The sequence below is a fragment of the Postia placenta genome (assembly GCF_002117355.1).
Source record: "Postia placenta MAD-698-R-SB12 unplaced genomic scaffold POSPLAscaffold_1, whole genome shotgun sequence".
Lineage (NCBI taxonomy): Eukaryota > Fungi > Basidiomycota > Agaricomycetes > Polyporales > Adustoporiaceae > Rhodonia > Rhodonia placenta.
In genome coordinates, this window is record NW_020169832.1 from 976124 (window position 1) to 1002526 (window position 26403).

At 53.4% G+C, this 26403-nt stretch overlaps 6 protein-coding genes and 1 non-coding gene across 7 annotated transcripts; 2 read left to right on the plus strand and 5 right to left on the minus strand.

Moving 5' to 3' along the window:
• Window positions 1-1341: 1341 nt before the first annotated feature.
• On the minus strand, window positions 1342-6268 carry POSPLADRAFT_1063938 (hypothetical protein; the record flags this gene model as incomplete). Its single annotated transcript, XM_024481744.1, has 15 exons — window positions 1342-1389; window positions 1782-1922; window positions 1980-2177; window positions 2212-2271; window positions 2697-2766; window positions 2845-3025; window positions 3101-3366; window positions 3418-3523; window positions 3574-3978; window positions 4291-4756; window positions 4809-4894; window positions 4931-5786; window positions 5975-5997; window positions 6055-6119; window positions 6177-6268. The coding sequence occupies 15 exons, from the start codon at window positions 6266-6268 to the stop codon at window positions 1342-1344; spliced, it is 3063 nt and encodes a 1020-aa protein (XP_024343911.1).
• A 4873-nt stretch (window positions 6269-11141) lies between these two features.
• Window positions 11142-11420, plus strand: POSPLADRAFT_1088197 (hypothetical protein; the record flags this gene model as incomplete). Its single annotated transcript, XM_024483058.1, has 1 exon — window positions 11142-11420. A coding segment is annotated over one exon (279 nt), but the record flags the coding sequence as incomplete, so codon positions are not given.
• Window positions 11421-12441: 1021 nt separating this feature from the next.
• Window positions 12442-14751, minus strand: POSPLADRAFT_1051273 (hypothetical protein; the record flags this gene model as incomplete). The annotated part of the gene is made up of 15 exons (XM_024480143.1): window positions 12442-12528; window positions 12579-12593; window positions 12634-12717; window positions 12777-12829; window positions 12882-12940; window positions 13020-13096; window positions 13162-13245; window positions 13312-13386; window positions 13637-13787; window positions 13842-13883; window positions 13936-13956; window positions 14014-14114; window positions 14167-14263; window positions 14313-14414; window positions 14468-14751. 15 exons carry the CDS (start codon window positions 14749-14751, stop codon window positions 12442-12444), a joined length of 1332 nt encoding a protein of 443 aa, XP_024343913.1.
• A 215-nt stretch (window positions 14752-14966) lies between these two features.
• On the minus strand, window positions 14967-16722 carry POSPLADRAFT_1175870 (hypothetical protein; the record flags this gene model as incomplete). The annotated part of the gene is made up of 8 exons (XM_024488383.1): window positions 14967-15278; window positions 15332-15674; window positions 15734-15841; window positions 15896-16109; window positions 16180-16254; window positions 16317-16356; window positions 16414-16478; window positions 16540-16722. The coding sequence occupies 8 exons, from the start codon at window positions 16720-16722 to the stop codon at window positions 15212-15214; spliced, it is 1095 nt and encodes a 364-aa protein (XP_024343914.1). The 3' UTR covers window positions 14967-15211.
• Window positions 16723-17544: 822 nt separating this feature from the next.
• On the plus strand, window positions 17545-22188 carry POSPLADRAFT_1128142 (hypothetical protein; the record flags this gene model as incomplete). Its single annotated transcript, XM_024483708.1, has 18 exons — window positions 17545-17632; window positions 17655-18206; window positions 18413-18534; window positions 19032-19063; window positions 19117-19226; window positions 20018-20120; window positions 20225-20261; window positions 20476-20543; window positions 20601-20610; window positions 20738-20763; window positions 20881-20938; window positions 21319-21419; window positions 21473-21532; window positions 21586-21613; window positions 21672-21735; window positions 21791-21815; window positions 21871-21978; window positions 22053-22188. 18 exons carry the CDS (start codon window positions 17545-17547, stop codon window positions 22186-22188), a joined length of 1728 nt encoding a protein of 575 aa, XP_024343915.1.
• A 211-nt stretch (window positions 22189-22399) lies between these two features.
• On the minus strand, window positions 22400-22481 carry POSPLADRAFT_t16. Its single transcript has one exon. It is a non-coding gene; the product is annotated as a tRNA-Trp (tRNA).
• An 802-nt stretch (window positions 22482-23283) lies between these two features.
• On the minus strand, window positions 23284-24575 carry POSPLADRAFT_1130414 (hypothetical protein; the record flags this gene model as incomplete). The annotated part of the gene is made up of 2 exons (XM_024483952.1): window positions 23284-23350; window positions 23485-24575. 2 exons carry the CDS (start codon window positions 24573-24575, stop codon window positions 23284-23286), a joined length of 1158 nt encoding a protein of 385 aa, XP_024343916.1.
• Window positions 24576-26403: the final 1828 nt, after the last annotated feature.

Consider the following 26403-nt stretch of genomic DNA (forward strand, 5'->3'; position numbering starts at 1 on the left):
ATACAATTGCGCACCCTGGCACTCATTGCAGTAAGCGGTGTCGCATTGCCATGTGTCCCAGCGTAGACACGCCTCCATGTGGGGGAGATAAGCAAATGACATCTCGCGCGTGTATAGTGATATTTGGGAAGAACTGTCAACGTCGACTGCGAGGGGCAGCGTTGGCTACACACCTTGTTGCCAACGTAGAAGCGTACTGTCACGTGACCGAAAGCAGTTCAAGGGGAGAAGGCAGTTCGACTACAGGCAACGATCAGAAAAGGCTGTAGCGGCGAGCATCATCAGCACGAATATTGACATGCAAATATTCCTCATCGCGAGATAATGTGGCGAATAACAATTGCGACAACTCGGTGAGTGCTAGTCTGAGACCACATGTATGTGCGAGCAGCGAGGAACGCACAATGGTTCAGACACTGACGCCATGACCCATAGTACTGGGACCGAAGCTGGGTCATCATGATCGTTATGTTCCGCCCGAGACACAGTGAAACGGGTCGCACAGGTGTCTCGATCTCATGGAAAGGCACTTACGACGTTCCCCAACATTCCACGACAACGTACACTCTGCGGATATGGACCAAGCAAGACACTGCCCCCATATCGTTAAGTGTCACCGAAGAGAAGGGGAACATAGCCACACACACAGGACATAGTCGGGTAAGTGGGACGCGTCTCTTCCACATCTGTGGGTCAGCCGGAGGTGATCGCGGACTCCGTGGACTTCCTGCAGCACGCGTGGGAGCAGGCAACATGGGTCATGTCAGGCCATTTCTCATCTAGGGCACAAGGCCGCGTGTAATGCACGTCTGGACGCGCATGCAGACCAAGTACGCAAGGTGGCATGGGTGCAAGTAGTGACAAATTGCGGGTGACAACGCGGCATTGCGTGATATATTGGTATGATTTGATGGAATCTAGGCAAATGCTCCGTATTTTCGTAGCATTCGCGTGGAAGGCAAAGTGCACCCATAGGTGTGTACCAATAAGACTACACGTCTGATTCCAAATGTTCAACTGAGATGATGATAGAGAAGCTCACCGAATCGTGCAGCCGTATGATTGCCTCGAAGAACTCATTTATTCGCCATAGGACACCTTTCAACGCAAGCAAAGCGTGCACACATGAAAGCATACAGGCTGGACCTGCGCATGCGCAGACTGCAAGCCTCGAGGTGGCTGTGGGAGAAAGAAGAGAACATAGCGCCGAGTCAGAACAGCTCGGACGCTGCAGCGCTCGATCACATGACCGGAGGATGGATGACGTCGACGGCTCGATCGCCCGCCTGTCCCGCCCTGCGACGCGCCTGCCGCCATGGCGTCACCGCCGTCTTGCAGCGATCATGCCTCCTCCTTGTCAGTGTGGATCTTAGAAAGAAGCACTGAGACCTGCTCATAAGGCAGCACGAGCCATGGATCTCATTTCATGTCTCTTCGACCTCTGTCCCTCCATCTACGTCTCACAACAAATCGTCGTTTCCCATCCGTAGTTAGAACTTCGGCCACGATGCCGTCGAACGACATGAATGCTCAGAATGCGTCTGGTCTCACACCAAATGAAACGAAATCCCTAAAGGAAAGAATCCCTGAGCACCATGAGGAGAAAATCATCCAGGGCATCAAAGAAGTAGGTCTTTTACCCGTTGTCCACCCGATGCCAAACGCACTCAACTGACGCAATAATAGCTGTACACTTGCAAACCGTCAGAGGTAATGGGTACATGCGTGCGGGCCATGGCGTCAACTCACGCATTGTGTCGGCATAATGGCAGGAAACATACAAGATCTACACGTCTGATGCGACGTTTCACGATCCTGTCGGGATTGCCGAGGGAATCAAGGCCATCCGGGCTCAGTTCAATGGCCTCGTCAAGGTCTGTCCGCCTTTTCCCAGGCATGCACATTGACCGTGCCTCTGCCATCTTGCGTGCACATGCTCATGCAGCATATGGCTTGTATAGGTCTTCCCGCGGGCTGACCTCGAGCAATTCCGCCTTCTCGAGAACCCGCCATCGGTTCCGAAGGGCACTATTCTGATCGACCAGGATGTCTCCTACTACCGTGACCCGTCCGGGTCTCCCACGAAGGTACATCGTGCTTCGTCCTTTGTCGGCCGACGACATGCGCTCACCCGTTTCATTTCCAAAACCCATAAAGACGGTCAACTCGTTGCTCACCTTGCAGACAAATGACGCTCATCAGGTCACGCGCCACACCGAGGAATGGGATCATAAGCGTGAGACCACGCGGGATGACGGCTTTCTCGGATATCTGAATGAGCAGAGAAAGAAAATTACCGCCGGAGTAACAGGAATGTTTGTCAGTCAGGAGCCGCCAGAAGGGAACAGCTCGAAATAGCCAGCGTCACATAAGGTGGCCATGGGGGAATGCTGTAAGATAGTATCCGTCGCAGAACCGGTTACGCATGTATTACTTGTCAATAAATAGCACGAGCGCTGTTTCCGATAAGATAGTATACTACAAAAGATGCTGTTGACATGGATGTATGCGCCGTGTGCGTTGATACTGGACATCTGGATCAGACCTGCCTGGACCTGTGTCGACGAGACCGCTCAGAAACCGAACCATCGTTTGCCTGATTGTTGAGCGGCCAGTCTTTGTGCCTGCACGTCAAATTGATAGTACTGGGCGTCGGCAAGGTGCTTCTCGAATTCAATAGAGGAGACCGTGCGTACCTGGGAAAGCATGCCTTTGCTTCCTTGCTCAAGCGAATTGAACGACTCTTCGAGATCGCCCAACATTTGCCTGCATAGACGCGCAAGCATCAGTAAGCGGGAACGAAAGGAGCTTATGCGGTAAGGAGGCGCGCAAAAAAGGACGTACCCTCGTTCGGCAAGCGCGGTACCCAGCTTGTTGTACAGATCGCTGACACCAGTTGACATCGAGTCTGCTGCGGATTTGACCGTATTGTCCTTGTCCTTGCCAGTAGTCTTGGATGACGGCGGCACCCGTCCCGCGGGATCATAGTTGGACTGAGGCGGCTCAGGCCTGTCCGGGCCTGCCACTGCACATGATAGGACACAGGGTGAATTACGGCCCAGATGGAAGTAAAGCACATGGTACAACGTAAAATACTCACACAATGCATCGATCTCCGCGCCGCTCATCACGCCTCGCCCAAGGTAACCCAGCACGGAGCCGATCACCGACTGCGGCTCGAGCGACACGGGCGCCGGCTGGGGCGGCACGGGCGGTCGCCCGAACGCGAGGTCGACGAGGGGCGGTGCGTATGGCGCCGCGCGCCGAGTGCCGAAGAGCGTGCCGTAGCGCGTTTCCCGAGTGAGGCGTGTGGTGGGGTCGAGGACGAATGTGATGTAGTCGCCTGTCGGGTCTGTCGAGACGTTTCTAGTATGAAACGTGAGAATATGACACTGGAAAGGATGAAAGAGGACGTACGCAAGAGACTGCTCAGGCAGCTGCAATGTGTGGAGGTGCTCAAGGAATGGAAGGGAGTAGATGAGGGCTTCCGCAGGCTCCGTGAAGGCGACAAGTGCACATCCACCTGGGTTCCTATGAGCGCGTTGGCTACATCAAATATTAATGAAGACTGACCATTTTTCTCAACAACTTCTACTCTGATAACCCGACCGACCCTGCTGCTCCAGTCCACTTTTGCAATTCGGTCGCCGACGAGGTTTGCGATACATTTTGCGCCTTTCGCACCCGCGTTAACCCAAATGCAGCCGTGTTTCCTTGTGTCACTCTCTGCGTTTTCGGCTTGCTGCGGTACGCTGTCGTTGGCGAGTACTGCAGCGAACGCCTGAGGGTCAGCACGTAGACGGGCGCCGCTCTTCGCATCGAGGACAAATGAACCACCGGGAGCGGTTTGCACACAGCCCTCAGAGACAGCGGGCGTGTCGGGGATCGTCCACACGTTCGCAGGCGAGCGTGCGAGCGTGTACACGGACCCGTGGCCTGATGTGGACACAGCAATCAGACGAATGCGAGACACAGGGTCTGCATGAGGACATCAGTATCGCCCTTCACAGAAGAGCAAAGCGAGGGAAAGAGAACTACCGGATGCAATAGGACATATTGTCCACGTCAAAGATGCTATAGTCTCTAACCTCTCCGCGGAAGCACTCCGACTGATGAGAGAATGCCGATGCTCTTTGTTGCGCGGCGGCGCATGGCGCAAGATCACTCGTGGACCGCGCAAGTCGACAACTAGCAGCCCACCCGAGTTGTAAGCGACGGCCAAGAAACCTGCCCATGTGCCCGCCGCCATCAGCTGACTGCACCACGCCTTGCATTCGAGGCTAGACTCACCGACGTCTGAAATTGCGCAGGCGGTGACTCTGCCATACTTGGACCTGATCGCGCAAAACGGACTATAGCGCAAGCCGGTCCTGACAGACAGATGTGCGAGGGAGACGAGCTCGTCATCTTCCAGTTCAGGCGGGTCTCCTGTACTCTGTACATCGAGCCTGTGCAAAATGACCGCCCCATTCCTGAACACGGTGATACATTCCAGACTATTTGGTGCGAGAAGGATTGAATCAATTTCTGAGGAGTCTGCTTCCGCTGCGGTGGTATGAGTTGAATCCGAAGGTGAAGGTCGAAGAGATGGCTCAAATAACAAGGCAGAGAGTTCGATCATCAGACTTGGCAGCGGGTCAGGTAATGAGTTGGTAAGAGGTTCGTCGAATGAGCTGACAAGCGACTGAGCACTGAGGTCGTAGAAATGCAAGACTAGGTCATGGTCATGAGTTATCAATACACGACGAGGTTGGAACTGATTCAGACATTCGTCAGGACATCAATTTAACTGCTTGTAAGATTTTTACCTTCATCAGTTTCATCTGCCCTTCGGTGTCCTCGAGCCATGCCTTCCCCCCTCGAATTGGCAGCATGGCGTGTCTGTCATTCTCCCCTAACAATTGTCCGTAAGTACTTTTGTCAAGCTTACAGATCACGCCGTCTGATATAGCTCCGAACGCAGATGGAAGATTGAGCATCATAGGATCTTCAGAGAGAGACATTGACTGGAGGGTGGAAGCCAGCTCATTTGCAAGAGCGCTGTCGAGATCGCCATCAGGTGCTGAATTACTGGTAGTCCCTTCTGGTACTGCAGCATTCGAGGTCGAAGGGGCGAACGCAGGAGGCGGGAATTCGAGCGCCTCCACCACTCGCGTGGCTCCAGTGGGATCCAGGTCAGAGTCGGAGAGTAGCAATACTGCCTGGGGGTCCCACGCGCCCGCAAAGTGCGGATTAGCTCGAGGGATCAACAGGAAGTCCTGCACTGCTCCGACAGTATTATAGGCATATGAGTCAAGGGGTAGGAGAGACGCCACCATCGCAGCGCGAGTATCGGGATGAAGCGCGGGCGATGCGGGTCCCTTCCCCTTTGCATCTGAAGCTGGCGACGCATGGGGGCTTAGCGGGGGGAGTAGGAAAGTGGTAAGCCCTGGAGAAGAATCGTGCGCAAGCCCACCCAACACCGTCAAAACGGTGTTGCCTCCGCGGGGATCAGAGGAATTCGGGAATCCGCTCCATGAGAGTTTGAAGATCGGTTCGCGGGAGGCAGCTGACCTTTCTTGATGAGGCGCAGATGGTTGGCCAGAAGGCAGTGCAGCCTCGAGCTTGTCCACATTCATGACCCCTACATCTTCCTCATCGTCCAAAGTACGGACAAGGAGGGGACGGTCTTCGTCCTCCAGTGCCCAAAAGGCAATACTGCCATCCGCATAGCCGACTGAGATGATGTGTCCTGAGGGATGCACCGCAAGGGCTGTCACAGCCGGGCGACGAGGGAGTAGTATATCCTTATCCAACCCCATTAGGCCTCGTCAAACACACTGATGTCGTATAATACCTACAGGTGCTTCGTAGCCAGCGCCACCTGGAGCTCCAGGTGGGAGTATTAGTTCATAAGCACGAGCTGTATTGCGTTGTTTCTGTGGCACAAGCTCCCGTTAAGCGCATTGAGCGAGCTCGGTGAGCATTCACGCACGAGATCAGAAAGTACGATTCCTCCTGCAACATAAATAGAGGTCAAATAGCGAAGTGAGGCTACTCCAGTAGAGTCCTCACCTCCGTATGCAATGAACAATAGATTCAGATTTCTGGGGTGGGTAACGACATCGAGGATTATGTTACTGGTAATACATCAGCGTCAATGAGGTTATTGGCGGAGAGCAGAATCGCAGACATACGACCCAGGAGTGGATATTGCATGTCTGCCGGCTGCTTGAACCTTTTCCTCGTATAGGGCCCAAACATCGGAAGGGATTGCATATGGAGACATACGAAGGCAGAGGAGATCGTACGTCTTGATCTGCCCGTTTGCAAGCGCAATAAAGGCCTTGGATAGCGATTATTAGAAGCAGAGCCAGTGGCAACCGGCTTGACCCACATGTGCATGCGAAGGCGCAACATTGATACAACTTCATCATGCATGTGCAAAGGTGAGCTTAATAACCGTTCTTATTGAGATGTACTGCATACTTTATGGGGTGTGGGAGGTTAAGGATTCTCTGCAGTTTGGGTTTACCAGGCGCTTGTAAGTCCCAAATGTGTAGGCGATCGTGCTCATCTACGGAACGGCCTCTCAGTCAAAGGCAATTTTATGAAGGGATGTCTCAACCTGCGCATAATAACTTGAGCGGCGAAGTGCTGAAGAGCAACAGCCTGATCTCGGTGCCAGGCGGATCAGAGAGGTCAAGGGTACATTCGACGCCAGGAGAACCGTAAATGATCACAGTGCCTCCCCCTGTCCCTAGGGAAGCGTGCGTGTTTCAGTGCGCACCCATGATATGCGTATTGAGGGATATACCGACTGCGAGAAGACCAGACACCGGTTCACAAGCGAGAGCCTTGATGTCGAGATGATGGCGGATCCTTCTGAGTGATGCTGCCTGCCAATCTGCAGTATCAGATACCTCTAGAGAGAGATCCACATATTCTTTATCATGCTTGAAGAACATTGTTGGGTCAAAGGAGTCGCACTGGCGATAAGACGGCTACTGCATTGGATTGGAGCGCCTCGATACGCGCGATCGCCACGTGCATGAGCCACAACGCGATCACGTGGCATCGCGTTCGTGGTTGAACTCAAGTGGGCGCTTCGGCCCTCGACGTAGACGCTCTTACTTTCCGCCACACTTCTTACCCTCGCCGTCATCGACGCGATGGCTACTTGGGGTATTGGAGATAACCATGACTCTGACGAGGTTCAAGTGCTCAAAGAGCAGCTTAGAACCAAAGGTGAGTCCGTCTCAAGCGATACTCCGCAACGGTAACATAAAACTATCGAACAGATGCACAGATTGTTACCTTGCACAGTCAACTGGCAAAGAAAGGCGAGGAGAAGAAGGATTTTACTACTACGTATAACGATGTTGCTGACAAGGTGAGAGCTCCATAAAGTCATATACCACAAAAACCTATCGTTGTCCCCATCAGCTCCGCAGAGAGACCGATCGCGCGCTTCAGCTAGAGGAGCAACTGCAGAAACACAGCGAAGATCTCCAGAACGAGCGGATAACTCGCCAGAATATTGAAGTTGCTCTCGCGGCGACTCAACAGAAGCTGAAAGGTTCAGAACATTCTACGCAAGAACTACACTCCATTCTCGACACACTCTCCTTGCGAGTAGAATCATCGTCTGCAGACAAGGCTAAATTGGAGAGCGAGAACTCGGCTCTTCAGCGCCGCGTTCGAGACCTGCAGGCAGAGCTGGCTGTGAAAGAGTCATCCGAACAGGTACTTCGCCACAGTCAGTCGGCAGGCAACCCTTCCAGTTCCCGCGGACGACGGAGGTCCTCTTCTGTTTCAGCATTCCGCGTGTCGGCACTTGAACGTCAAGTCGCAGACTCCCAGGCGCAGTCCGTCAAACAAGCATCCGGTCTGCAAGACCTCAGGGATCGCTTGTCCCGCGCACAAGATGCCCTTGTGCGATTGGAGAACGAGAAGATGGCGTCGGAGAAGCGCTTCAAGAGAGAGCTGGAGGACATGCAATCCCAGCTACAGGAGCGAGAGGAAGATATGCGATCGTTGCAGGGTAGGGGAGGAGACGATGCGGCAGCCAGGGAGCACAGTCTCCTGGAGAGGCTAGAGGACGAAGAGCAGAGGGTAGCTGCTTTGCAGAGTGAGCTCGCGCACTCAGCGGGTAGTCATAAGCGGGAGCTGGCAGTTCTGCAGGGCGAGCTCGCGAGAACGCAGAGCCTGTTGGAAGACGCGAACGCAAAGGCGGACGACTGGGACTCGCGGATGGTAGAGCTTGTAAGCCAGAAGGAAGACGCGTTGAACGTGCGCGATCAACTGCAGGCGACTGCTCAAGACTTGGAATTGAAGCTGCAAATTGCATACGATCGTATCAGGTATGAATTTGCCCATGGGCTCTGCTCCAACTGAACGCGCTAAAGACTTGTTTCTCAAGCCAACTAGAGATCGCACCTACACCCTCAAGCCCGGACTCAGAGACTGCTGCAACCGTGCAGCGTCTTCTCGGTATGATCGAGAGGTTGCGTGGAGAACGTGACCAGCTTCAGTCCCATCTGGAGTTCCTTACTGTCGAGAACAGATTCGCCGTAGAGGATCTCAACGCGAAGCTCGCCGCGGCCAATGAGGCTGCAGCGTCTGCAGAAACCCAGGAAACCCCTATGGAAATTATCCCGTCAGATGCCCTTGAGCAGCGGGCGCTGTGGCAGCATCGCCTCAAGCATGCCAGTCGTGCTGCTCTCGTCTTCTCACTTGTCGCACAGCATGTAGAGGCCGAACACTCTGCCCAGTCGACGTACGCACAGTCATTACTCCAGGATCTGATCGCCACTCGTCACGGACTTCAGCAAGCGCAGAGAGATGTACAAGAGAAAGAAGGCCGCGTTAGCCACTTGCTCAACTCTCTGCAGGACAATAGCACCCAGATCCACCACATGAAGGCTCTAATCGACGAAGCGGAGCAAAACCTCCGGGCTGCGGAATCGCGGGTATCGGATCTCACGCAAGCTCTCGAGCATCTTCGTGACCAATATGCTAAAGAGAGAGGTGCCCACGAACAGACCGGTCAAGCTCTGTCGCAGACGGAGACCCAACTCGCCGACGTTGCTCAGGCGCTCGCAGACACCGAGGAGCAGCGTGATGCTCTCGCTCTCCAGATCCGACACACTGAGCAGGATCTCGACACGGTTCGCAAGGAACTCGCCGAGGCGGATAGTCGCTACGGGAAGCAGCTGCAGGCCATGTCCACAGGAGATGCTACACGTGCGCTGCGCGATCAGATCAGAGCTCTGGAGGACCGCGTGCAGAGACGAACAGAGCAGATTGGCGTACATCAGCACGACATCAAGCGGCTGGAGACGAATCTACGTTTGCAGGAGGACCTCGTGACGGAGCTGACCGAAGATCTGGAGGTGTTGCGCACGGAGAAAGAGGCGTTGGTCGAGGACTGCAAGACCAACCGAGACGCGCGTGATGAGGCTCTACGCAAATGCGAGAGTTTGGAGGAGACGATGGAATGTTTGGACGAGGAGAAAGGCAAACTTTCCCTCGCCGTATCCTCTGCGACGGAATCTGAACAGTCGTTGAACAATGACATTCTGACACTATCCAGTCGCCTTGCGAATCAGGAAGCTCAGTGCGCCTCCCTCTTGTCCAGTCTAGAAGAGTCCCAGGCGCAGCGAGCTGGCAGTATACAAAAAATCTCCGAGCTTCGTGCTGCGCACGCAACCGCTCTGGAGACTCTTGACCAGAGAACGACTCGCCTCCAATCCCTACTGGAGCAAAACCGCTCAATCTCAGACGAGTCCATTCAAGCCACCATCGCGTTCGCTGTTGTCTCCCTCGAACTGCGGAGCAAGACTTTCGCATACCAACAGGTCAAGGAAGCCCAGCGCCTGGTCTATTCCGAAACGGCATCTCTTCAAGCAGAGCTGGAGCGCGGGCATATCAATCACGATGCTCTCCATCAAGAGCTGAAAGATCTGCAAGCCAGGCATACTGAGGACCGTACAAAAGATGCGGCGCATATCACTGAGATGCAAGCGAATCTAGATTCCCTGGAGACGGAACTTCACAGAATCCGTGCTGCTCATGCGGAAATAAGCTCGCTTCGAGAGCACGAGTCGTCCCAGCTCGTTCGGGCTCAAGAGGAGCTGAGACAATATCTGGAGGACAGTGCAGATCATTCTTCTTCTGAAGCTCAGTTGTCTCAAGAACTCTTGCGGCTGCGAGCCCAGCACGGTGACGAGGTGGCGGCCTTGCAGATGCGACTCGAACAAGCGTCAGTCGACCTCAAGTCAGCGCACCGATCACTAGAGGACACGTCTGCTTCTCACCAGCATGCCCAAAATGCTCTCATGGTGGACAAGGAGGGGCTCGAACGCCGACTGGCCGAAAGTGCTGAGAAGCTGGAGGCCATTACTCGGTCAAATGAAGAGCTTAACCAGCAACAGTCGAGCCACGACAGCGAACTACAAGAGCTTCACGCGGAGTGCGACCGCTCCACTAAGGAGCTGCAGATGTTGACCATCGCCCACGAGGAGCTCGTTCTGAAGTGCGGCCAAATCACGGAGGAGCTCGAGGTTCTCACCAGTCAAGTCGCAGAAAAGACCCAGCGTCATGAGCAAGTCGAGGCAGAACTTGAACGTCTACACGCCGATCACGCAGATGAAGTCAAGGCTCTACAAGGCCGTCTCGATGCACTCGAATCTCAGTTGCGCGATGCACAAAGTTCCAGTTCGGAGCTCGACGGGCGATATATCGATCTGCAGCAGCAGGCGTCCAACGAAAAGCAAGATCTGGAGCATCAACTATCGTCGTTGCGGGAGGAAGTAGACTATCTGAAAGCGAGCCTTCAAGGAGAGATGGACCTCTACACACGCGACCAGAAGAAGCACGAGCACGATCTGGAGGCCGCAAACGAGAGGCGACTTAAGGCCGAGGAAGCCCAGAAGCTTCTTGGCAAGGAATTGGAAGTCCTTCGCACACGCCTTGAGGACGCCAGGAGCAATCTAGAAACTCTTCAGGAAGAGAAAACCACTCTCCAATTCGAAACCACGAGCTTGGAAGCCGAAGTCCAGCGGTCCAAATCGCTTCATGGGTACTTGGAAAAGCAGGTGAAAGAAAGGTACCCTTCGTATAGATACTCATACGTGATTCTGTGCTGACGGTATCTGTGTAGCGAATCTCAGATCTCTGCATTGCGGCAAGAGCTGGAGAGCACTCGCGAAAACGCAGTACGGTTCGAGAAGGACTGTAAAGCTGCGGAAGTTGAGCTGTCAATGCGAGAGATACAGCATGAGCAGGCTGTCGCCGCATTACGGAGAGATCTCAATGCTCTCAGGGCGAATCCTAAGCTCGAGGACAAGGTTATCGAACTTGAAGAGAGGCACCAAGAAATGGAGGAGCTCCTGAGGAGCAAGTGCCAAGAAATCGAAGAGAACGACGATCGTGTCCTTGAGTATGTGCTCCTTTATCAGGCCGCACATTGCTATGTTGACGAGCAATATGTAGGATGCTCAAAGAGAAAAAGAAGCTCACGAGCAAGATTGAGTCGTTATCCAGAAAAGTGCATACGCTGCAAGCCAAGCTGGCTGCTGCGAGCGAGACTCCTGCTCCTCCCCCTCAAGAACCGAGAGCTGATTCTTCTTCGAGACCTGCTTCGCGAGCATCTAGTATCAACCTCGCTTCATCGAGGTCAACGAAGTCAGCCGCACCTCTCGCACCACGGATGCCTGTCCCTATGCCGACTACTCCAAAGACACAAACGCGTGCGGTTTCTGGGCCATCCGTTCCATCTAGGCCGAAGACCCCGGAGAGCAAAACGCCACAGCTATCAGTCTTCAGGACTCGCACACCGGAGCCCAAACGAGCTCCACCGTCGGTCCCACAAGCAGAGCCGCCATTAGCAAGCTCGTCGTCTTCCTCCGTGGGCCAAAAGCGGCGTGCTCCGGATGACTTTGACGATTGCGATAGCGTGCCACCACAAGGCTTTACGGTAGACAGTGTCCCCAGCGCTGGGCCTGTGACGCCTCGCGCTCGGAGAGCGTTGCAGCCAGTGAAGACCGGGTTCACTCCGGTCCGTAGCCACCCAATTCATGCCTCATCAGTGCAACTGTCGCCTTCTCGGAGGGCGACCACTGGGGCGCCTTTGTCAAGTGCACCTTTGCCACCAGCGATCGCTGATGTCACCAACAGTCCCCGGTCTAAGTCGGAAGCAACTAAGACCGCAAAACGAGGATGGCTAGGCAAGATCAGGAACGGAACGACGGCGGCTGTGACGAGCAGATCGGTGTCATCGCGACCTACTTCATCCCAACGATGACGACCCGCTGTACTTCACACGAGTTCGGACATTTATCGCATATGTATTATAGCCACTCATATGTTTATTACTTCTCCTTTCTCGATAATCACGGCGATCTCTGCACATCCCATTTGTGAAAATGTGCACACATCGGTGCAGGCGAGAGCAGAACCTCAGAGCGAGTCCGCATCGGTATCTACAAATGTTTCGTTGCGCAGCCACTTGACGAGAATCTCCCTAAAGGCGTCCTCACTCGACGACTGAACAACAATCAGGACCCATTAGATAGCAATGAGACCGGGTTACTCACAGTGACCGGCATCATCTATGCTCAAAAACGTGAGCACTCCAGCGCCCGACCCCACTTGGCGCAGCCAGCCGACACCGGGCCAGGCGATGTCTGGAGCGGTGCGGAAGGCCGCCTGATGGGTAGTCTTGAGCAGTCTCATCTTGAAAATTGAGGTTATCCAGTCAAGCAGATGGGATGCTCGCTAGAAAATGGACCAACCCAGGATACGTTGCTCCGCCAGCTGCAGACACCATCCGTGTTTCCGTTGTATACTAGATCGAATGTAAGTTACGCTGTGAATATAGAAGGCTGAATTTTACGAACCCAAGACACGCAGACCAGCGTTAATGGCGGGCGTCAGAAGTTGGTACGCCGGCTGAGCCCTACATGAAAACGCACAATGCGCAAGCAGTCAGTATCATGCCTCAGAAGGACTCTGAGTGACCGAATAAAATCCCGTACATATCACCATTCGTGTAGAATCGATGGAATGTGTCTTCGGAGGTATAGACGAAGTGCACTTCGTCAGGAACTTTGATCTATGACAATGAATGTTCGGATATTTGTCTTGGTGTCCTGGAAAGGGAGGAAAGGGAAAACTGACGTAGCTGCGAATCTTGTCCGAGTGCATGACATCGTTGAGCCGGCCCATCTCGGGAAAACAGTCGTATACCTCCCCGATATTGCACTGAGTAAAACGACGCCAGCATGAACATAGCACGCAGGCGAAACTAGCGATTATAAAAATACTTACGGCCTGCGTTGCATGGTACGGATTCCGTCCCGTCAGCCCTGCAGCGTAGATCGCACCGACGGCAACATCGCACGTCTAAAACGCTGTCAGCTTGTTTTCGAGCGAGGGCTGCTCGTACGCTAGCTGTGCGGCGTCCATACACTCGGGGAGGACGGAGATGGCGACGTCGCATCCGGTGCCATTAACGATCGGATTGTCGTGGCAGTTGCTTTGTGCGTACCACCTGGGATGCATGTCTCATTCACGGTATGAACGTCAACATAGGATGCTGAAATGCGGACTTGTAGTTCCCAAGCGGATCGCTCCATCCGTTGCCTATCATTACCTGCAATGAAAATCGTTCAATTGACATTTCCGCATCATGAAGTGAAGGGACTGGACTCGCAGCATCAGGCGACTTGACCACACGAGCGCTTGTACTGATCTCTGCTGCTGCGAGATTCCGGGAGTGGATGACGTTCACGATATTCGGAATGCTAGTAGCATGTTCAACAATGGCATTATTTTAGAGAACCAGGTGGGCAGCGTACTATGTCCCGCCATACGATGCCGACTGAATCATGAATAGACCCCTACAATATACGTGAGTATATACACACTGTCCTCGGGGAATGTATGACCTACTTTGTGAGGCTAGGATATTTGCTGTATTATGACGGGTTTAGGCACAGACGCAGTGCGAGCACAGAGACGCAGCCTTACACCCAGAAGGCTTGTAGAAAGTCATCGACATCCCAAGCAGCTCTCTCGCTACTGTTTCTCAAGGAGCTGGAAGTCCCATATGAGTGGCCCACTCCCACTGGCTACTCGAAGTATCAATGAGATCACCTGCATCGTTCCTAGTGAATTGCTTACATGACCGATGGCAAGTACATTCACCTCGTCGGTCCAGGAGTACTCTGCAGGAACAGCAGCCCCGGCCCCGTCCTCGCCTGCAGTGACACGGCAGGGTCTAAGGGGACGTCACTATCAAATCAACATCTCGAAAGGGGGCAGCGAACCCGGCGCCACTGAACGGCATGAACATCCCAGAGCTGCCAGGGCCACCGCCAAAAATCAGGACCACAGGGGCATTCTCTGGGTCCTTGCGTGCGTGAAACCACCTTCAAGGCAATCATCGAGTTTCGGTCTAAAACGTTGAGCGACAGTGACACACCACCAGAACATATGCTTGTCTTCTTCGCCATTGGCATTGGTGAAGTGAGCGTATCCAGCGGTCGACTTGTCCCCTTTGCGGGCGCAGAACAACGTCGCGTTCGGATCTGAGGTCATTTCCAGACGCGTTGCGAGATTGGGTTGGCCCACAACATCCGGGGTAGCCCCTCCCGTGTGACCGCTAGAACCTACATGTGTCGAGAATGCATGCTGAACCCCAGGTTCAAGGCGAAACGCGGTCACAAACGACGCCGCAAGTAGCAGACCGACTGCCTTGCGAAGCATGATTGTGTGTCGCACGCAAGGAGTCGAGCAAGGCTGAGCTCCTAGTGTTGGATTGCGGAAGCCGCAATCATGTCGTCGCGTACTTGCGGAACGTGATACCGTCTAACGAGGCTCTCTACTCATGAATGATTTAATATGCCAAAATCGAGCTGATCCTACTATACGATGACCGCAGCGCCATAGAGATGCCACATCCATCGCAAAATTATTGAAATTGTGGTTGTTGCGATACAGTAGTAGAGTGCAGAGTGTCCGTGCAACGAACTCGTTGAAGTATTCGATCAGCACTTGATGTTGTTAACGCGTTAATCGAAGGTGGTATCCGGCATAGACTGTATCCCTCGGTTCAATGTTCCGTTAGCTTGTCTGCATTCTTCATCTCGTTTGCGCAGGCATGGTCACCACCTCTAAGTCTCCAAACCAGTCTACACACTATGCAATTCTCGAGCTGTGAACGCTGTTAATCCTTCTCGATGAGCTCGACGACCTCTTCTGCAGCCCCCCAAGAATTTTGGTACCCTGCAGGTCTGTTGCATGTTGGCGTGAATACCAATGAGTATGTGCAGTGGTTACTACTCACCCAAAGCCATATGCGTGCACGACTTTGACTCGGCGACCAATACTCGCGCTAGTCGGTGACAAGGCCGGACTGTATTGTTCCGACAGGTCCACCCATTCTACCTCTAGACGCGCACCGCCCCTGCGTGCCGGCCGCAGCCCGACATTGTGACTCAGGATGCGTGTCTCCTTGCTGGCAAGCTGAGGCATCAGCGCGGTGCAGCGCTCAAGGATCCCCCGAGCCGTCGCCATATCTAACGACACGTCCCAGTTGTCCTCCTGAAACGTCCCGCCTAAAAGAACATGTCCAAGTGGCGCTGGACGCGGGATAATGTATGTTGCCTCGCCTTCCACTGATGCGGTGCCTGCACAAATGGTCACTTTAGTCTTTAGGGTCTACAAGGCGCGTGGTGCTGTGCCATGCCTAGTGGGAAGGAGACGAACTCCTTGACGCCGGGCGCGTCTACTATGATGACCTGTCCCCTAATCGGGAAGACGTTTGTGTCCTCCACGCCGATCAATGATCTTGCACCTAAAACGCGAGTCAGACGCATGATGCATATTGCACATACGCAGTGAGGCTTACCGAGCGCTGTTGCATTGACCAGGATCCCGTTCGCCCCTGCGAATGCAGCCGCTTCGTTCAGGCTCTGCACGCGCTTGCGAATGAACGAGACGCCGCGTGCGCGCAGCTCCGCCTTGAGCCATGGCAGGTATACTTCAGGGTTGACGGAGATAGTTGTAAAGCAAACACCTCCTTGAGCGCCAGACGGAACCTCACTCGGGTCCATGACGCGAAACTGAACATTGCACATAAACAGGTATGTTTACGTTCAGACACACAGTCACAGTCATGAGCGCGGTACTGACGTCTCGAACGAGGTCCTTATACCACAAATCGGGCAGATTGTCGGTTGTCTGGTAGTACACACACGATGGCAGCGCCTGTCAGGTACAGGTTGACGTCAGTAATGTGAAAGGTGCTGCGACTGAGCCGAAAGACTTGCCATGACCATCCCGGTGGGTATCATGCTCCAGAACTTGTTGCTTTGCGTCCGTCACTGAGCGAGTACACGTAGGATACACGCGGTGACATCAACTCACAAAGTGACGATCTCTCGCTTGTGCTTTTTCTCTTCAAAGCCGCCAATGGGGGACCAATTCGCTCCCTGGAGCCGTCCGATCGGCATCCATCAGCATGCGACCCCAGTCAGTTGACCCTCCTCATACCGCCCAAGGACTCGCGAATGCCTGTGAGTCGAGATCATCTGGCATGTCGCGAGCCACGACCTTTATGTTGTACTTGCTGCGTGTGCTCGAAGATAAGACGTATGCGACGGTGAGTCCAATCACCCCTGCACCCAAGATTACGACCTCTTTGGCGGGCTGAAACGGTGTTGTGGGGGAGGACATCTTGTTGCTAAAGCTGCTTCGACTGATTTCTGAAGTCTCCAAGACTGAAGGATTCAAGTTAGGAGAAGGAACGACTAGCCCTGATTGCTTGTGGATGACTCGAAGGCCTCGAAGGCCTCGGCGATAGCGTTGGTATTGGACGGATACACTCTGCCCCTAACCAGAGGTTAGGGTTGCGCTGCGAGACGTGGGAAACCGGACGATACCGAGCTCTCTCCGCCGTCGCCTTCACCATCCTCATTCGGTTCTAACATGTGTCTCTTCTTCTGCATTGCCGCAATGTCATTTCAACTACCGCACAGTGGACCGCATTTATATGGAGTGACATTGCTTCCCAATGGAACTTCTTGAAGTTTACTGCAGGCCAACCCATATAGGTTATCTGACTGCCGCCAAATGCACGAAATGCTTTCATTCAGTACACAGGCATCAATAATACATGCAGCGTGCTCTGTCACGGATAGGTATGTACTATTTGCGAGCCGTGTTCGATGTTCTGTCTTTCTGTGCTATCGAAACCGCGGAGACACTACCTCGGGACTCGCAACGTGTTGAATGTGAGGTCCGCAACACGGCCTATTACGACTCGCACAGCGTCATGATCCGTGACCGCGCAAGCATATCACTGCAATTCAGCTCAGCTTGATGCAGCGGCCCTTATCCTCGTTTTTGGCCTGAAGCACTGTATGCAACTTGATATATACCATACGGTCCGGTAGGCGGTTGATATTGGTCTAGGGTGCTTCCCCCTTCGTCTCACTCCTTCGGCCTCTCGTGCGCTTCTGCAACGTGCACTCCGCAAGGATCCTGCCGCGCCGCAATATGAAGCTCTCCGCCGCGACTTTGCTTGCTCTAGCATTCGCCTGCGTTGCCCTCTCCTCTCTGTACAACCACTCTCCTCACCAATCTGGTATTGGTCTCTCGTCTTCTAGCATCCTCGATGGCGCCTGAGATTCGTTTCAACACCTGGGGCATCCCATATCTCGTCGAGTTCGGCAACGTCGGCTTCCGCCCGCGCCCGCGCCCCGTGTCTCCTGCGCTGAGCCTTAACCCTTCCTACACGACCTGCGGGAGCACCGCCACGCTGCTCAACACCGTCGGCTCCTCTGCGACAGCATCGTCCGAGACGTTGCAGTGCCTAGAGGGAGACTCCGACGAGAGCAAGGGGCTCTACATCCGTTTCGCGTCCCACCGTTACCGCCCGCCCCACAAGCTGTCAAACAGTCGGCTCCTGCGTCTGAAGCACCGCATCGCGAAGGCCGTGATGGCGGCGGGGATGGATTCGTCCCCGGCAGGGGAGAAGGAAGACCCGATACGCGTGCACCAACTCTCGCGGGCGTCATATGGTAGTATACAGTCGACCGACTCTCTGCCCGAACAGGGGTCGGGATCTCTCTTCCGAGGCACGTACGGGCAGGTCATGTCGGCACTGCAATCTGTCGGTTTAGTTACGACACCTTGCAAGGAATCTGGTGTCGACGAGGGTAAATGGGCCTCGCTTTCTGTGTCTAATCTTGTACTCATCAGTCTTCTATCCTGCATAGCAACTCGTCTGGGTGCCCTTTTCGTCGCAAATCACACTGAAGATGGAATAATCGAGTTTACGAAGCTCACGTTATGGGCATAATGCGCAAGGTAATTGCCTTATTAGCCATCTGCACTGCGCGCCAGCCACTGATTTTCGCGATAGGGCAGACGATGACGAACTCCAATGCCCTAAATTATCAATATTGCAAGATATTTATTGTCGCAGGGACGGTTCCCCCCTTGTCGGGCAATGCCGCATTCGCTACCCTTGGCATTGTGCCTGGGGTTGCCTGACCATCCTGACTTCTGCGCAAGCGTTGCGAGGTGCTGCGAAGGCACTCGACTTAGCGTCTCGTCGCTCTTGGTCTCCGCTCCACTTCCGGGGCAGCAAGTCCTATTGGTCGACCCGACCTCGTTTCCATAGCCACGGGAGTCGGAAGGATACGCTTTGACAAGCTGTGACGTCATGTACACAGTGGCGCACTTGACCAATGGGGCCGAGATAAATATTTGCTATTTGGTGGGCTGCCGACGTCGGAGCGACCCCTTACCGGTCGCGAGATACATTTGCAGGACGGAGATTGATGCTGGCATCGGGTACCTTTGGATCGCTATAGCGTCCTGTATTCTGTAGCGGCATTCTGCGACTGAGACCGCTTATAAACGCGTTCATGACCACCGTACTATTTTCGCACGTCATACAGGCTGAACCTGTGGTCAAATAGTACAGAACATGGAATGAGAATGACTCACGTCGATAAGCCAGATATACCATGGCGAAGGACTTGAGCGCGGACTCTACTTTTCTGTATGTGTGCTCGTTGACGCGTATACTGAACCCTCGGGCAGGGTTCGGGATATGCCCAGAGTGTCTGAGCCACCCTTCCTGAGAGTCGGCCCAAATCGTCCAGACATCCCTCTTGGGAAAATGCCCGGGTTGTATGAGGCCTCGCACCAATTTCAGGCACCTTCCCGCTGTCTTCAGGAGGTAGGACGGGCTTCATCTGACGGCAGTACTCACAGCTAAGTACTGTATCCTAGAATAGAACTGACGCCACTAGTGATGTTCACAATCGGGCTTTGAGGCCCAAGCCCGCCGAACCCTGCTTGGCTGAGGCGCATATAGCTCAACACAAGTCCTCAAAAGACCTCCAAGAGGCCACAGAGCCTAGTGTGCAGGCCTGGATTGACTATGAAGCCAGGCCCGGTGGCCCAAAGTGCGGCCCAAAGTAGGGCTTTGGGCCCTGAACAACACCAGACGCCACATGCCACCTCCCTATACGGCACCAACCATTTTCATTTGTTCTTTCATGTCATGTCAACGTCTACTATATATTATTGTTTGCTGTGAGGGGTTGGTTTAGTATGTAAACAGTGAGCAGTAAAGGATACCTGATCTGGTACACCAACTCACTTATCCTACTGATACCCCGAAATAGGTTCCATAAGAAGCTCGATATTCTAAGTATCACTTCATTTACTTACTCACACTTGCATCCTATGGTCTCGCAACTAGACTCCAAGGATTGCGAACAATACCAAGAAGTTTGGACAAATTGTAAGTGAGACGAGTACAGTAGGATTTCAAACCCCGATTACGCCTGTATTAGTGATCGAATCAGGCAGAAGGCTGAGCCACCGATCGCACTCCAGGCCAACCATGGCTCAATCCCTTATGCACCCATTCAATTTTCCGCTCCGCTGCTCTGACAAAATCGGATATACCTGCTCTTTTCCCGACTCTAATGGGTGGCGACCGTTCCCAAAGCTAGCTTTGTTGTTCTGTCTGCAGATTCAGTCATGGTGGGCACAGACCTTCACCTGAATAACACGATGGGGTGCGCCTTCGTAGGAGTCCTCTTTGCCGTGACGTACGTATATCATTCAGCTAGCAACCGCACTTTGACAGCTCAGAGCTAAACGCGTGGTCCAGGTTGTATGGCTGTTCCTTAGCACAGACAATGTTTTATTTCAGGGAATATCCTAAGGATAAGCTTTTCTTGAAGATCCTGGTGCGTCCAGCTGCTATATGCCATATTCCTGCTGCCCTGCTGAGAGCATCTGACTCACGACAGGTGACCTCATTATGGTCAGTGCATTCCATGTTCTTCATTTGTTTTCATCCATCTAGATCAATCAACAGGCTCTTTGATACAGCGAGAACGGGATTGGATGTGGCGGTATGTAGCTGTTGTTAACGTGTCCGTGAACCACCGTGACTTACAGCACCAGTTTATGTGGTACTGGTTAGTTACGAACCACGGAAACCCTGTCAATCTTGCCATTCTCCCAAAGTACGTCTATGAGCGCCGTATCATCGAATGTTCGGATTGATGAATTCGTTATGGTAGCACGTTCACGGTGAGCGATATAATGCTTTGTTTGAAATACATTGCTTGACTGGAGCAATGTCACAAGGCGGAGTTCTTCCTAGCCGTATGTTTCCAACGACAATACCCCTCTGTCAGTTACTCATACACATATACAGGCGTTAACCATCGCGGTCGTGCAAATGTACGTCAGCCGTCCTCCCCGTTGCGAAGAAGCATTGCTGATATTCCTGAAGCTATTTCATCCATACCATCGGGCGATGTTAGTACAAGTGTATTCGTTCCTGCCCGATGCTAACAGGACGATATACGCAGTGCTCACAGGCCGGTGGTACCGAACCCCCTACTCGTTGGCTCTGGTGCGTATGACGAGAACCTGCGAACACAAGTAGTTCTAACCACCTCCATCAGCTCGCAATGTCTCTCGTTTCATTTGGTACGTTTGCATCACGAACTGTCTGGTTTCGCTACTGATGCGTGTGCTCCAGTGGGCGGTGTCGGTTCGTACTGTCACTTCTTGTTCATCGTCCTCCTGGCTGACCTTCCCACTCGATCGCCAGTATCCGTTGAGCGGATGTGAGTTGACAACTTTTCTGCTTGCGAGCCGCATGCATGAGTACTGATGTACTTGATACCGTCAGCAACCTCAATACGGACGCAACGGTAGCTGTGATAGATGCTACTGTCAGTCGGTGCACGCCTCTGTCTTCGGCCCCTTTTGATCTGTTTGCATGCCCAGGTCCCTGCTTCCATACAGACCATCACAGCGTTTATAACCGATATGATTATCACCCTGTCCCTGTGTGCTATCCTGTGGGGCTCGAAGACGGGCTTCAAGCGGTAAACCGCATGATTACGATGCGCAGGGACACCTCACTGACCAGAAATATCAGGACGGAGACCTTGATCTCAACGCTCATCGTCTATGCCATCCACCGCGGTATATTCACGGGGTGAGCAACATCTCGCATATTAAAACTTTTTGTCGAGACCCAATCTCTCGTAGTTTGGTCCAGCTGGCGCATTTTGCGACGGTAAGGGACTTGTGAACGCTAGCGCAATGTGCATCCCATGACGAACAATGTCTTGCAGTTCATCAGCACACTCCATCAACCTAAGCTCTATTGGATGATCTGGCACGTCCCGGGCAGCAAAAGTGAGTAACTCGCCGAAGACGTGGTGCTATGCGCTTACGATCCTCATGAGCCTAGTCTATGTCAACTCGCTTCTCGCTGTGTACGTTGTGCTGGATACCTTCCGTCGTGCGTCTCTATTCTAACATTATATGTAGGCTCAACGTCCGTCATCACATCAGTGAGGTCGGTAATGAGATCGAGACACACATCTCCGTCGAGCTCGAAGCCGTCAGTCATCAAAGCCTCACCTACAACCAAACACGGTGAGTGCTGTTTCCTTAACCAGCATGCACTCTCTTCTTAGCTGTGAAACCCGTCTTACTGACCTCGTGCACAGGTCGAGACGACTCTCACGCGCAACGGCCTCACACACGCGCATCATGCTCACGAAGGAGGTTGTGCGGGACACCGAGGTGATAACTGATTCGGAACAGCTGGGTGTCAGTAGAAAGATGTCGCCATCACCATGGTAGACATTCCCTGCATTACATTACGAGCTTTATTTTTGATGGCATTTGCGCGTACATACATACCCAATGGACAATGGGCTTACTTTCACTACTAGGCAATTAATGAAAATCGGGACGGAGTTTACGTATTAGAGTTTGCAAGTGTGATGTTCATGACTCGTAACGACATACATCATGTGCACTGGCAAAAAAGGAACACCTGAAGAAAAACACTTGAACCCGACCCGGATTGAACGGATGACCTTGAGGATTTCCCGTGACTGGAATCTCACGCGCTACCGCTGCGCCACGGGTTCACATTATAAAAACAAGATGTGACATTTATTGGTACATCGATGGTTGGTTATTCAACGCCATTACACCTTCACTAGGACCCCGGCTAATCCCCCAAGAGCCGCTCTGATCCCGAAACCCCCGAAAAGGGGGCCTCTGGAGCCAAAATCTTACATCTCAAACCCCCGAAACGGGGCCCGGACGGCGGTCAGGTTATGTGCCAGATGCCCCCGAAACCAGGCATCCAGGGCGAGGTGTGATCCTCGACCCCCGAACCCAAGGCCCATCAGGACCCCCGAATATAGGGGGGGAACCCTGATCCCGATTTCTCAAATTTTGGTCGACTTGTACGGCAGAAATTTCCGATTTTTGGCCTGATATGTCCGGAAAAAATCAGGCTGCCACCTGATTCAGGCCAAAATGTCCGGAATTTGGATCTTTTTGGACCAGGGTGTCAAAAATCAGTGATTTGTCCAGAAATGATGGATCAGGGTTCTCAAAAACACAATTTCGCCCCCGAGTTCAGTTCTGATGTTGTAATGTGCACCGGACACTTGTACTTGTACTGTAGACTATGTAGCATTGCTGATACAATGGTCTATACTCCTATATCGATGCCTGACTCATAGACGACAAGCGAGGACTTATGGACAGTATGCCGTCCTAAAGATCGAGCGAGGAAGTCGAGAATGACCACTACCCCAAGCGAAGAGGAGCAGAGACTTGAATGAATAACCAGGTCGAACTTAGGGTTCGACCGACTAATGGTACAACTACTTATACAAGTACCGACTGTGCACGGGCCATCGTGTCTATGTGGTCGTGTTAGTGAAGAAAGAAACGTAGTGGTACAATGCCGAGTACGAAGTGCGCACGGACCCCATTATGTAAGCTACATAATGTTCAACCTGCGGGTGAGCGCTAAGACAGGCACCAGTATGGGCGCTAGTAGTACAAGAGATAGAACGGAAAGACAAATGTTTCATTACCCCCCTGCCAGAGTCGAAGTCCCATTCGACTACTTACTGCTCACTGTCTCCATACAACTCCCAGTCTATGCCGTCGTCCTCCTCTTCGTCGAACCACTCGTTGCGCGCGTTTCTTCCCAAGTTCTTCCATTCCTCACCAGAGAGGTGCTTTTGACGTGGCCAGGAGCTGTCCCACGTCCATTGAGTGGTGTCGGGTGTCCATTTGGGATCGACTTTGCGAAAGACGACGGGTGTATCGGGACGGAGACGTGAGGGTCCCGCGACGGGGCTGGTCGGGGGTTCGGGGTTAGCGCTACGCGGTGGGGGAATGGGTACCGCCTTTGTCTGCTTCTCTCTTTCCTTCCTCTCCTTCGCCTCATTGATGATTCCCTCGAGGAACACGTTGTCGATGACCACCCCCACGCGTCGCGCAGGTTCTTCAGGTGGTGCGGATACGTGTCGCTTCATCGGTCTGGTTCCGCACTCCCGCTCCAGGTGTCCAGGGGCTTCTTTCCTGCATCCTGCGCATCGTACGTCCGGACAGTCTCGTACCCAGTGTCGAGACGATCCACATCGCCTGCAACTTCCCTTCGGGGACCACCCAGGGTTGGGTTGCCAGTCAGCCGGGATAGTAGTGCTCCGTGGCGTTGCTTGGAGGAAAGGGGATGGGATCGGGGGCCGTCTGAAGGCAGACGTCGGTAGGGGTGCGGGTAGGGGTAGGTACGCGTTGGGGATGGCGCGCGGGATGAACTTGTTGTGTTGCGCCCGGATGTTGCGCGGTAGGAGCGGTTGAAAGCGATGGGCAACTTTCAGATTGTCGAGTCGAATGAGCTCGGTGAGGACACGGTCGTCCTGTTGGCGTAGGAGCCGTTTGTGGTGGTCGATGGCCTCGTCGGCTGCCTTGACAGCCTCGTCGTAGTCGCGGCAGGCGGAGAGATATGCCTCTAGTGCAGCGCGGTCGGTGGCATTGGTTGCCTCAGGGTTGTGGGTTTTGAGTTTATTGAAGACGTCGGTGGGGTTACTGAGGAGTAGCGTCAGCAAAGCGCTGTCACCGACATGGGTGTGCTTAGGGGTGTAGATTGAGATTCTTTTCCCGCCTTCGGTTGAAGGGGCGTTGAACTGGTCGAGGAACGGGAGGGTGGAAGACATGTTGATGCGAATGGGGATGTAGCGACTGGGTAGAGCTGCTATTGTTTCAGCTCAAGTCCTTCCTGTTCTTATACTCTGTCAACACTTCGTCCGCCGTCCCAGTCAGGTTCGCTTCGGGCTCCCATGAGTCATCGGCTGTTGAGTAACCCTTCCACCTGACGCAATATTCCCGGCGTCGCATCCTCTTGTTCTCTCGGTGTCCGATGATGGCTTCGACTTCGTAGTTATCTTCGCCCTCGATAAGGTCAGGAGGTGGCCTCGTGTAGTTCGGACCATGGATCTCTGTTTCTGAGTAGGGAGATAGAAGCCATTCGTGGAAAACGGGGTGGACTCGCCAGGTGCTAGGGAGGTCTAGCTTGTACGCGACCGTTCCGATCTTGTCTAGGACTTTGAATGGCCCTTCTCGCCTCGGGGCTAGTTTCCTGGACGGGTACGGCAGCTTCAAGTTCTGGGAGTCTAGCCATACCAGCTGACCTTTACGGAAGGAACCCCCCTTCCTTTTTACTCTCTTGGCCAGGACATTCTGGACCATCTCCATTGCCGCATGTGCTTCCTCACGGATGTTTTGCAAGTCCTTGAGGCGATAAGCCGCTTGCGGCGTGTTTGATCCGGGGTGCGCGGTGGGTATTCCACAAGGTTCGTATCCCATCATGAGTTTGAATGGGGACGTCTTCGTCGTGGAATGCTCGTGGGAGTTGTGAGCAAATTGTGCAGTGTGAAGATGGTCAGCCCACTTATCCGGATCATTGGCAGTGAAGCAGCGGAGGTAGATCTCCAGCTCTTGGTTTACTCGTTCTGTCTCGCCATCGGTTTGCGGATGGAATGCCGTACTCATGGCTGATTGAACCCCAGTCATTTTGCAAAGTTCTTGGAAGACTTTGGACGCAAATTGCGGTCCTCGGTCACTGATGATCTTGTCTGGGAGTCCAAACCACTTGTAGACCTCTCGGTACATTGCATCTGCCGTCCCAAGAGCATCAATTGTTTTGTTGCATGGGATGAAAATTACCCCCTTCATAAGGTCGTGGTCCACTACGACCAGAATTGAATCGAAGCCGTTGGACGGTGGCAAGTCGGTGATGTAATCGCACGAAAATGTGCTGAAGGGCTTGGCATTTGCGCGGGGTCGAATGGGGGTGATGGGCGGACGGGCTGGATGCATGTTAACCTTCATTTGCTGGCAGATGCCACAGCCGTTAACATAGCGGGCAACAAACTGGGCCATGCTCAGCCACCAGTAGTCATGGCGCAAGCCGAGGAGGGTTTTCTGAACACCGGGGTGTCCTGCGGAGGGGAGGTCGTGATAGTGGGAGACAAGATGTTTGCGAAGAGACTCATCTGGGGGTACATAGACCCGATACTGGTACAAGAGGAGGTCATCATTGATGGACCAGTCTGTTCCAGTGCGTGGTGTTCCTCCAGTGCGCGCCGCAGTGAGGCCTTCCTTCATTATTGGGTCGTCCTTAAAGGAAAGGATGGTGTTGCGGGTGTCGATGTCGATGGCAGCGACCCATACTTCCGGTGGGAGCATAACAACGTCGGTGTTGTCATTAGAGCCGTCGTTATGGTCGGGTCGGCGGGAGAGAGCATCACTCTGCACCATTTGGGTACCAGGAACGTGTACCAGGCGGAAGTCAAACTCGGTCAGTTTACTCGCCCAGCGTGCTTGTCGTCGGTTCATGTCTTTGGCTTGTTTCCAATATGTGAGGTTCTTGTGGTCGCTGAGAATCGTCACTGGGTATGGGCTGCCGATGAGGTAGTGCCTCCACTCATCTAGTGCGCGGATAACCGCATATAACTCCCTGTTGTAGATGTCGGTAGTTTCTCT